This window comes from Triticum urartu, chromosome 7A (genome assembly GCF_056163025.1).
Source record: "Triticum urartu cultivar PI428250 chromosome 7A, HENAU_Tu73, whole genome shotgun sequence".
NCBI classification, from domain to species: domain Eukaryota; kingdom Viridiplantae; phylum Streptophyta; class Magnoliopsida; order Poales; family Poaceae; genus Triticum; species Triticum urartu.
In genome coordinates, this window is record NC_141879.1 from 280,522,258 (window position 1) to 280,534,398 (window position 12,141).

Sequence of the window (12,141 nt, forward strand, 5' to 3'; positions counted from 1 at the left end):
TACGAAAACTTTATATAGAAAATATACAGCGGGTGTGTGAAAAAGGTCCGTGTATTTAAAAATGTTAATCTTGTATTTGGAAAATATTAACCAAGCATTTGAAAAAAGAATGTGTACAGAAAACTTGTTGACCACATATTGGAGAATTTTATTAGAAAAAATGTATTAGATGTATAAAAATGGAAAATTTGTATGAAATAATTGGACATAAAAAAATATAAGTTTTCAAAGCAATAATAATCATGTATTTTAACAAGGTAAACGAGTATATAAAAATGTTTTTGATGAATACAAACTTTTTTGAATGTGTACTCAATTTTTTTGACATGTGTTGGACAAGAAAGAAGCTGGTAAAATCGATAAAGAAACTAAGAAAAAGGAAGGAAACTAGTAAAAACCAAAAGGAAAAAAACAAAAAATGAAAATGAAAAGTAAAGAAAACCAATGCAAAAGAATGGCAACCGAGAACAAAAAGAGAAAAACAATGAAAACCAAGAAGGAAAAAGGAAAAACAAACAAATTGAAGAAAGAAAAGCATAAAATAGGGAAAACCGAGAAAGAACAAATGAAAAGAAAGAAAGAAAAGAAGGAAAAACTAGTGAAAATTGTGAAAGAAACGAAGATAACTGGTGAAAAAACAAAGAAAATAGAAAATAAAAAGAATAAGAAACAGATAAAATCAAAATAAAAAACATAACAAAATGAAAAAGGGGAAAAAAGAGACCAAACCTATCATGTGCACAGTGTGAGACTACAACCGGCGATTGTTGAACGTACATGGATCGAGAAAAAGAAACAAATGGGCCGGCCCAGCTACAACACGGAGAGCCGAAAGTTTTAGCAAGACTGAATGATTTCTCGCTATGAGCCAAATATAGTCCTACTGGTTTCTTAAAGAGTTCACCAAGCGGGTCCATCAGACAAAATGTTGCTCGTTCTTGGGAATGGTTCGACAAAATCAACAGTTAAGTGGTACCCCTTGCAAAGATCACTCCCAAATCATTATGTGCTGACAAGTGGCAATCTGGGAGTTTCCCTTTTTCATAAATTGGAACTCAAAACATTTTATCCTTTAAACCATGTGTCCAAATTATCAACCGTTTTAACTGTTGGATTCCACGCGTCGAGATATTCAAAACTAAATCACATTGTACTAGGTTTTGATGCACTTTTTCATGAAAAAACCAATAGAAAAAACTATGGTCGGAACATTTTTTATTCCTTTTCTTTCCGAGAGGCACAACTATGCTTCCCGCAGAAGCAAATTTGTGCCTCTCATGGTAAGCATTTTTTTCCTCTTTCGAGAAGCACAATTGTGCCTCTCAAGGAAGCAAACGTGTACCTCCACAATAAGCAAAACATGTGTCTCTCGTGAAAGAAAAAAATACATATTTTTATCCTTTCTTTTCGAGAGGCAGCCTCTCGCGAAAGGAAATATGTGCCTCTGTGAGAAGCAAATCTGTTTCTCTCGTGAAAGCAAAAAAAATACTTTGTTTTCCTTTTCTGAGAAGCATATATGTGCCTCTCGCAGAAGCAAATATGTGCCTACACAAAAAGCAAACATGTGCATCCACAAGAAGCAAACATGTTCCTCTTATGAAAGCAAAAAAAACACGCTTTTTTTCCTTTTCGAGAGGCACAAATGTGACTCTCATGGAAGCAAAAAAGAAACTCTTTTTGTGTTTTTTTAATCTCCAAAATCTTGTGAAAACCTGGCGGAAACTGAAAAGCCAAAAAAGCCATCTAAACCCTGAAAACACATACAATTTTTTTCAAAAATAAAATTCTAAGAGAGTGCCCAAAAGAAACACGTGGCGACGGCTGAGAGGGCGCGAAGTGATACGATGTCAGCCCACGGGGACATATCGGGTGCACCAACGCAATTGGTGCTACCGACGCACTGGTCCCCCGTTGCACATTAAAAGTGTTAGAAAAAATCTGACAAAAATTTAGTGCATTAACACAACACCAATGTATATTGTCACAAAAATTCCAATTAAAATTTGAACAAAATATGTATGTGGCAACCGTGTGACAGATTGCAAAACTACCACATGGTTCCCAAGCCCTTCGATCGGCATCCCAGGCACGATCCTCTTTTCCCGTTTTCTGATTTTGCATATCCCGGTCATGTTCCTCCCGTCTTCCTCCCCCACGCCTAGCCGACGGCGCCTTACTCCACTTCCTCTTCCCGGGCTTCAAACCTGAGCCTGCGGCCGTGTCTGGACCCAACGCCTCATCATGCCCCAGACAGATCCATTCCCTGGCGCCCGCCCCAGCGAGCGCCTCTTCATCCTGCCCCCCGCGTGACTCCTACCGCCGCACGCCCACACCTTTTCTCAATCCCTCCGACGCGGCCCGCTCCACCAGTCGGCGCCCAGCCATGGCGGCGCCCAACGCGGGTGGCTTCACCGGCCGGAGTCCCCCGGTGAGGTGAAAGGCCGGGGATTTTTGTCGGGAGCATGGCTCATGCATGTAGGCGAGAGACAGGTATGGACCTCGCCCTGAAACCGAACAGAGGCGAGCACAATGTCGGGGCCAGGCGAGCTGCTGCGACGCTGCAGAGGGAGATGATGGTGTGGGTTGTCATGGAGAGGAAGGGCGGGAGTGGCGGCAGCGACACCGATGACCAGGCGGCCATGACCAGGGGACGTTCCAATCTTTGGCGACTTGGTCTCTTTGACCTCTCCTACTTCGCCGTTCCACAAGCTGATTCCATTCTTCTGCAAATGCATATACTGCTCTTTCTTGAGGTTGCTCTGCTCTACTCAGGTCTCTGTGATGGATTTCTCTGAAGTTTAGGTTTCTCCGTCTTTCAAATAGGTGTTTGTTTTCAGAGCATTACTATCTGTTCAACCGAGAGTCTTGTCTTCCTGGTTGATGGTGGTTGATGGTACCATCAAGATTAATAAAAGAAGCTGGGCTATGGATTTGGACCTCTCATTCTGCATGATTCTGTTTCCTCCAAGGCGACTCAAGATAATGCGATTTCTGAATCTACTGAAGTCTGAACTATTTGTCTGTTTGTGCCTAATGGTGAGATGGCATATGCTAATATGCAGATGATGAGTGTCCCCTTACATGTACCTAATCTTGTCAATGCTAAAGAAGATCACTAGGGAGCAGATCAACAATGTAAATATCAGCACTTTGCAATGTGCTCCTCTGGTTATTACAGTAGTAGTAAAGACAAAATCATAACACTCATTTGGATGTGTAACATGCATCTTTTTTTGGATCCATGATGATGAATCGCTGCTGTTTTTGGTTCATGCATGACATGGCTTGCAGCTCCAGTACCGTACCTAGTTCATGAAAATATACCACCGTGTAACTTCTGTGTAAATATGACGGTACTGTACAGGCCACAAAGCTCATAAATCAGGTACAAACATCTGGTAATTTTTTGCCTAGGAAAAAATTGTTTAAAAATTTACCCCGGTAACTTCTATGTAAATACCTTGATAATATGCACAGTACCGATATGATAATTTGCACACGAACACCTTGGTAACATTTTGGCCCCGAAGGAAAAAAGATATCAAAAATATACTCCCGGTAACTTCTGTGTAAATAGCATGATTATATACACATTGTATGCGTAGTAACTTACTTAGCCTACGTATAACTTTTGCTCTAGAAAAAAATTGTTTAAGAACCCCCATCCTAGTAAATTCCGTGTTACGTGTGTAAACTTTGGGCCAGGGAAAAAAGTTGTTTAAAAACATATCACGGTAACTTATGTGTAAATACGTTGATAATATGCACACCACATATATGATAACTTGCACATGAACACCCCGATGAATTTTTAACTCTAGAGGGAAAATTGTTTGAAAACATACCCCGATAATTTCGGTGTAAATTGTATGCTAATATACGCATCACAGACTCGATAACTCACGGACAAACACAATGGTAATGTTTTTGACCGAGAAAAAGTAGTTGAAAAAATACCTCATAACTTCTGTGAAAATAGCACGGTAATATATGAAACACATACTCGATAACTCACATACAAACACCGTAGTAACTTTTTTTGACAGGGAGAAAAACTTGTTGAATAATATAACCTCAGTAACGTACATGATAACTTAGTACACACATTGTGGTAACCTTTTAGACCGGGAGAAAAGAATTGTTGAAAACATATACCCCAGATAACTTATGTGAAAATAACATAATAATATACGAACTGCATGCTCGATAACTTACGTATAACAACGCGGTAATTTTGACCAAAAGGAAAATAGTTCTTGAAAAACATACTCTCTTCCTCATGGTAACTTATGTGAAAATAGCACGGTGATATGTGAACCATATACCCGACAACTTACGAGAAACACCACGGTATTTTTTGAGAGAAAAGGTTGTTCAAAACATACCCCGGTAACTTATGTGAAAATAGCACGGTAATATAGGAACCACATATCCGATAATTTACGTACAAATACCACGGTAACTTTTGACCAAGGAAAAAAGTTGTTGAAAAACATCCTCCAATAAATTATGTGAAAATAGCATGGTAATATATGAATCACTTACCTGATAACTTAAGTACAAACACCGCGGTAATTTTTGACAAGGGGGCAAAAGTTGCTAGAAAATATAACCCTGATAACTTATGTAAAAATACCACGGTAGGTTGCATATTCCAGGCATGCTAACTTATGTAGCCGAGGTGTGATAACTTCTGATTCAAAAAAAGTCGTTGGAACATACCAACATGGGATCTAGTTTCGAAGATTTCATCACGATAAATCTTTTATGTGAATACGATTTTTACATCGAACCGACGGTTTGAGCTACAAAACATTTTAAAATTTTAAAACAAGGAAAATCTAGGATGAGATCTACTTTTTTGTCTTCTAGTGATGCATGTAATTAGAGAAAAGAATACACGTGGAATAAGAGTGATTCATCCTAATAATACAATTATGCATGTATTTAGATGGAAGAAAGGTGTGTGGTACTTTTAGCTATATGGCACACGTGTGCCAAATATCAAGGTCCAAATTTGAAACATTGTTCGAGATATAAAAATAATAATTTGACATTGAATAGTATATAACACAAGTTGAGCTTTAGTTTAGGCCCATTAGCACATTGATGTTAAATTTGTCATTTTTATCTCAAGCAATGTTGTGAACTTTGATTTGAATTTTTATGACAACATACATTGATGGTGTGTCAATTGAATAATTTCTTGTGAATTTTTTAAAACTTTTTAATGTGCAACAGGGACCGATGCACCGGTACTACCAATTGCCCCGTGCATCAAATACGTTCCCGTCAGCCCACCCCTCAGTTAGTTGCTCTCACGATTCGTTTGTTCTAGACCTGCTCGGATCCGACACATTGGAGTCCAAAGAAAATCGGTGTAGTAACCAAACCACCTTCCCTGTGCTAATTCGGCCTTGCAACTATACCTGGCCATGGGCAGCCCGGCCCGGGCGGCCCGACCTTGTTCATGGACCGGGCTCGGGCCTAAATTTTGAGCCCGAAGCCCGGGCCGGGCCGGGCCCGGGCCCGTCAATTTCACCATTTAAGGAAGAGGCTCGGCCCGTGGCCCGAGACCCGACGGGCTTTTAGTGTGATGGGCCGGTCTTGGACCCGATTTTTAGGCCCGACGGCCAGGCTCGGGCCTGGGTTTTTTTGCGTCAGGTTTTGGTTGGCCCGGCCCGAGGAATGGCCAGGTATACTTGCAACCTGCTACGTACGCGTTTCAAAACAAAACCTCTTACGAACGCTGACTGGAATCCGATCGCAACTCTACCAGCCCCGATCCTATATACTACATCGCCGGGGCCGACGCATCAGCCTCCCGAAACACGCAACACGAGCCAAGCCAGAGCAACTCGTACCGTCGTGCGCACTCTCGCCGTGAATCCATAGCTCTCGATCATCGACTGTCGACGACCTACCAAGACAAGCGCGACACCTGCGCGACCATGGCGGGCGGCAGCAAGGCCGCGGCCGCCGTGGCCGTGGTCTTGGCCTTCCTACTCTTCGCCCTCGCCTCGTCAGCAGCAGCCGCCGCACCCGACATGTCCATCGTCTCGTACAACTCGGCGCACGCCGTCCGTGGGCTGGAGCGGACGGAGGCCGAGGTGCGCGCGATGTACGACCACTGGCTGGCGCGGCACGGCCGCTCGTACAGTGCACTCGGCGAGTACGACCGCCGCTTCCAGGCGTTCTGGGACAACCTCAGGCTCGTCGACGCCCACAACGCCGACGCCGACGCCCACGGGTTCCGCCTCGGGATGAACCGCTTCGCCGACCTCACCAACGACGAGTTCCGCGCGGCCTACCTCGGCGCCATCCCGAGCGGCCAAGGCCGCCACGCCGTCGGCGAGAGGTACCTCCACGACGGCGCCGAGACGCTGCCGGAGTCCGTGGACTGGAGGACAAAGGGCGCCGTGGCGCCCGTGAAGAACCAGGGCCAGTGCGGCAGCTGCTGGGCGTTCTCGGCGGTCGGCGCGGTGGAAGGCATCAACAAGATCGTCACCGGCGACCTGGTGACGCTGTCGGAGCAGGAGCTGGTGGAGTGCGCGAGGAACGGGCAGAACAGCGGGTGCAACGGCGGGATGATGGAGGACGCGTTCGACTTCATCGCCCGGAACGGCGGCATCGACACGGAGGAAGACTACCCCTACACCGCCAGGGACGGCAGGTGCGACCTCGCCAAGAGGGGCCGCACGGTGGTGTCCATCGACGGCTTCGAGTCCGTGCCCGAGAATGACGAGCTGTCGCTGAAGAAGGCGGTGGCGCACCAGCCCGTGAGCGTGGGCATCGAGGCCGGCGGCCCCGAGTTCCAGCTGTACGAGTCGGGGGTGTTCACCGGCAGGTGCGGCACGGAGCTGGACCACGGCGTGGTGGCGGTGGGGTACGGGACCGACAATGGCAGGGACTACTGGAGCGTGCGCAACTCATGGGGCCCGGACTGGGGCGAGGGCGGCTACATCCGGATGGAGCGCAACGTCACCGCGCGCACCGGCAAGTGCGGCATCGCCATGATGGCGTCCTACCCCGTCAAGAACGGGCCCAACCCGTCACCCAAGCCGCCAAACCCGCCGAAGCCGAAGCCGGTGGCCTGCGACCGCCACAGCAAGTGCCCGGCGGGGAGCACCTGCTGCTGCACCCACGGCGTCAGGAAGACGTGCTTCGTCTGGGGGTGCTGCCCTGCCAAGGGCGCCACCTGCTGCAAGGACGGCGCCACCTGCTGCCCGTCCGACTACCCTGTCTGCAACGCTGAGAACCGCACTTGCTCCAAGGTACCAAACAACGACTATCCAATCTCCAATCTATTCCTCTCGATGTGTTGACTTCTGGGACTAATTTGCATTGCACGAATTTCGTTGAGTTTGTGCTGATATTTTTGCATGGATGTTTTTGGTTTTGTTTGACAGAGCAAGAACAGCCCGTACACCGTGGAGGCGCTCATCCGTACTCCGGCCAAGCGAAGCAGGACAACGACGCTTGATTTAGTGTTCTCCGAATTGGACATCTAGGCTTTTTTTTCCTTATTATTTTTTAGCACATACTCCTTAGTTACAATAGTACTAGGACTAGTATATTAAATTTATATTAGGACTATATATGTACATACGAGATACGAGAATTTCTACCTTTATTGAAGATCAAACACTCCTTCTATTATTGTCATGACTTAAATTGGGTGTTTAAACAAAATGAATTTATTACAGAAGCCCATCAAAAGTATAAAGCAAGCATAATAAGAATTACATTGAGATCTTTGGACAACCGAACAACCACTACCGCCGTCAGAACAAGTTGCCAAAGCGTTGTTGTCGCCACTCCCCTACCGAACTTTGTCAATGGTAGCCTCCAAGACTTTGTGCACATGGCCGTAAATACCCCACAGTCGTTGTTGTTGAACCATTGAAATGATTTGAAGTACCTGGCACCAAATATTGTCATCGCCCACGCGCGATGATAACCCTAACCTCGCCAATCTCACCATTGTCAACACACGATGAGAGCCCTAACCTCGCCTCCCCAAGAAGACGACATGAATCTATCTCGAAGCTTTGTCCAAATGAATGAACTCAAGGAGGCCCAGAATACTAACTCGAAGATGAAGTGTTGTCATCCACGCGAGTGTCGACCTTGCAAGGACTAAAACCCTTAACCTAAACTACTAGCCAGATCCGAGGCATCGGGATTCTCCTACCGGCCACTGAAATTCTCCTATCGGCCGTCGGAACGATAGGTGAATCCATGTGCTCGCTGAGGAGAGCCTTGAAGGGTGAGTTTGCCCTAACTGCTAAATTGGGTACTTATTCATTAATAGTATGTACGTCATCAGTCATGATGGGAAAATTCATATAAAACCTGGTCGTGGGCTTCAGATATATAGACTAACTCCATTGAGCGACACCTAGCAATACGATTTTTTTTTAAAAAAAACTAGGCGATTTATCCTGGCCCAACCCTTTCCCAAAACTTGATTCCAAGTTTAGTGTGCTCGCCCCAACGGTGATATCATCACGGCAAAGACGGCGGTGACACAACCAGATGGCGGCATTCAATCGCCTGACTCCATTGTCGTCTTGTCAGACTGTTTGAATTTTTCTAGATTGCTTTGGTGCCAAGACCAAGCGAGAGGACTCGTGACACGACAACCAGCATCGTACTTGTCCGACATCAAGAAGCCTGGCCACAACCAGTGGTAGGAGGAGCGTAATTGTGCAGGATTATAAATCCGGACGGAGTTTGACCAAAATGCAATGGAACTTATAAATCCGGACGGAGATAGTACTAGGTAAGTTCTCTATTCAAGAAAACAAAAAGAACAAATTGATCAGAGTGGAATTTGATCTAGATTAATCATGATTTGAACACTATATTTAAGTGCAGGATTTTTTTTAGAAAAAGTAGAGTATTTATTCATTATTGTAATCAATGGTGCGGCCCTACCGGGGGACTCCTTTTTGAAGAAAATAGAAAAAGGCAAATATGACCAGAGTTTTTCGGGCCTAGTTTACCCTTCGTATTTTGTGTTGAACTTTGATCGTTAATTTAACTAATAAAATATAACTTTTATATATTTAAAATAATATCATTAAAACTGCTTCAAATACGAATCCAGTGCTATAAATTTTATGGTGTATAACTTATATTTTGCTAGTTAATTTTTTGGTCAAAATTTGACCCAAAATGCACTGGGACTTACAAATCCGGACAGAGATAGTACTCCGTAAGTTTACTATTTGAGAAAAAAACAAATTGATCGGGCTTGAATTTGATCTGGATTAGTCATGACTTGAATACTATATTTAAGCGCAATATTTTTTTATATAAAAAGTGGAGTATTTATTCATTATTGTAATCAATGCTATAGCCCTACCGGGGGAATCCTTTTGAAGTAAATAGAAAGAAAATACAAATAATTTAAACTCCTTCAAATACGAATTATTGTAATCCTTTTGAAGAAAATAAAATATATCCTTTTATATATTTAAAATAATATCATTAAAACTGCTTCAAATACGAATCCAGTGCTATAAATTTTATGGTGTATAACTTATATTTTGCTAGTTAATTGTTTGGTCAAAATTTGACCCAAAATGCACTGGGACTTACAAATCCGGACAGAGATAGTACTCCGTAAGTTCACTATTTGAGAAAAAAACAAATTGATCGGGCTTGAATTTGATCTGGATTAGTCATGACTTGAATACTATATTTAAGCGCAATATTTTTTTTATATAAAAAGTGGAGTATTTATTCATTATTGTAATCAATGCTATAGCCCTACCGGGGGAATCCTTTTGAAGTAAATAGAAAGAAAATACAAATAATTTAAACTCCTTCAAATACGAATTATTGTAATCCTTTTGAAGAAAATAAAATATATCCTTTTATATATTTCAAATAATATCATTAAAACTGCTTCAAATACGAATCCAGTGCTATAAATTTTATGGTGTATAACTTATATTTTGCTAGTTAATTTTTTGGTCAAAATTTGACCCAAAATGCACTGGGACTTACAAATCCGGACAGAGATAGTATTCCGTAAGTTCGCTATTTGAGAAAAAAACAAATTGATCGGGCTTGAATTTGATCTAGATTAGTCATGACTTGAATACTATATTTAAGCGCAATATTTTTTTTTATATAAAAGGTGGAGTATTTATTCATTATTGTAATCAATGCTATAGCCCTACCGGGGGAATCCTTTTGAAGTAAATAGAAAGAAAATACAAATAATTTAAACTCCTTCAAATATGAATTATTGTAATCCTTTTGAAGAAAATAAAATATATCCTTTATGTATTTAAAATAATATCATTTAAACTCCTTCAAATACGAATCCAATGCTATAAATTTTATGATGTATTACCTATATTTTTGCTGCTTAATTTTTTGGTCAAAAGTTTGACCAAAATGCAATGGAACTTATAAATCCGGACGGAGATAGTACTCGGTAAGTTCTCTATTCAAGAAAACAAAAAGAACAAATTGATCAGAGTGGAAATTGATCTAGATTAATCATGATTTGAATACTATATTTAAGTGCAATATCTTTTAGAAAAAGTAGAGTATTTATTCATTATTGTAATCAATGGTACGGCCCTATCGGGGGACTCTTTTTTGAAGAAAATAAGTAAAAGTAAAAAGGAAATATGACCAGAGTGGGATTTGAACCCACGCCCTTTCAGACCAGAGCCTTAATCTGGCGCCTTAGACCAACTCGGCCATCTGATCATTGTGCTTATTTGAACACTAAGTACCCTTTTAATTGTCTTGTCGAACAAAACGAAGACCAGATCTTTTCGCAATAATGATGCCCAACAAATAAACGACGGACCACAACAGAATATGGGCAGCCGTAAATAAAAAAAAAACAGGATATGGGTATGCGAATATCGGCTTGAATCTTGGATGATTCGATGACGCTCTAAAGCCCATCTACTTCGCGATTCCTTTTTTTTCTACACAAGGTAGGATAGACCTTGTTTGCAAAAAAGGTTATTAGTATCCTTTTGCGTCCAAATAAAGGTTATTTTTTGAATTCACAAATAAAGGTTATTAGTACCCGTTTAGGTAATCATCTTTTTTGCTGGGCCTACATATGCTTACATACACGCCATGCACTTGCCCTTATAAACACAACCACGCAGATCCTACATATATGAGCATTTCCGAGATATTGAGCCGGCACAATATCTTAAAATTGATGAATTCATCGGAGACGTCTCGTAGTCGACGGAAACGTCTTTTCTTGAACGAACATCGCCAGAAAATCTATAATAAATCCAGAAAAATGCGACCATTAGTGCCAAGAGGAGTTGAACCTAGTGAGCTAGTTCCACCACAAGAAACATAATCAACAATTTGTGCCGGTCTTTCTATAATCAATATTCTGATTACTCTCGTAATGATGTAAAATCTCAAACCTTTTTGGCTACTAAATTGAGTTTTTTGTTTCCAAAATACATGATATCGTGACTTGGCCAGAGTTGATGGGGCTTGATTGCCAAAGGTAGCGCTACCCTTGAAAAAAGGAGGTAATACTTGTTTCGCTATTGGTTATTCCTACATTACCGTTATTTAGGGCATCTTCAGCCGGCCCCCCAGGATGCCCCCCACGAGCACATTTTGCACGCCGGCGCTTAATTTTTCTCCCAGTCGGGACCCCAAAAGCTCAGTTTTCGTCGGATTTGGCTAAAAATAGAGCCGGCAGTCCCGGGCGAAACCCAGCCCACCGGGGGGCACTTGGGGGTGGAGAGAGAAGATTTTGCATGCGTTTGGCCCACATTCAGCCTCCCACTCCCTCTCTCTCCAACCTTTTTCTCTGCCCGGGCCCGCCTCCCCACCTGTCGCCTCCCCGCCTCGCTCGCCGCCTCCACGCCAGGAACCCGTCATCCTCGTTCGTGTCGCCGCAGCCGAAGGCCATGCCGGGGAGCTCCGTCTTGGCCAGTGTCAAGGACTCGGCGGCCAAGAAGTCGTGGTCCAGGAGGCCAGGAAGCCCTGCGTCGACGAGGCGTGCGACCGTGGTCCAGGCGGCCGGCGACGCTGTGGGCGGGCGCGGGCGGCAAGGCCTGCCACGGGCGGCCCCGGCACCGGGCGCACCGGCCACGGGCAGCCCCGGCCCCGAGCTTGGCGACCACG

General features: G+C 43.5%; 1 protein-coding gene and 1 non-coding gene across 2 annotated transcripts; one reads left to right on the plus strand and one right to left on the minus strand.

Moving 5' to 3' along the window:
• Window positions 1-5,838: 5,838 nt before the first annotated feature.
• LOC125522418 (cysteine protease 1-like) lies at window positions 5,839-7,639 on the plus strand. The gene is made up of 2 exons (XM_048687483.2): window positions 5,839-7,274; window positions 7,410-7,639. The coding sequence occupies exons 1-2, from the start codon at window positions 5,952-5,954 to the stop codon at window positions 7,509-7,511; spliced, it is 1,425 nt and encodes a 474-aa protein (XP_048543440.2). The 5' UTR covers window positions 5,839-5,951; the 3' UTR covers window positions 7,512-7,639.
• A 3,014-nt stretch (window positions 7,640-10,653) lies between these two features.
• Window positions 10,654-10,734, minus strand: TRNAL-AAG (transfer RNA leucine (anticodon AAG)). The gene has a single exon. It is a non-coding gene; the product is annotated as a tRNA-Leu (tRNA).
• Between the last annotated feature and the right edge of the window lie 1,407 nt (window positions 10,735-12,141).

Excerpts from the sequence above, each read along its gene's own strand:
- LOC125522418 (XM_048687483.2), top strand. The coding sequence starts at position 5,952 with ATGGCGGGCGGCAGCAAGGCCGCGGCCGCCGTGGCCGTGGTCTTGGCC. Across the intron at positions 7,275-7,409 it reads AGAACCGCACTTGCTCCAAG|AGCAAGAACAGCCCGTACAC; the intron begins GTACCAAACAAC and ends TTTGTTTGACAG.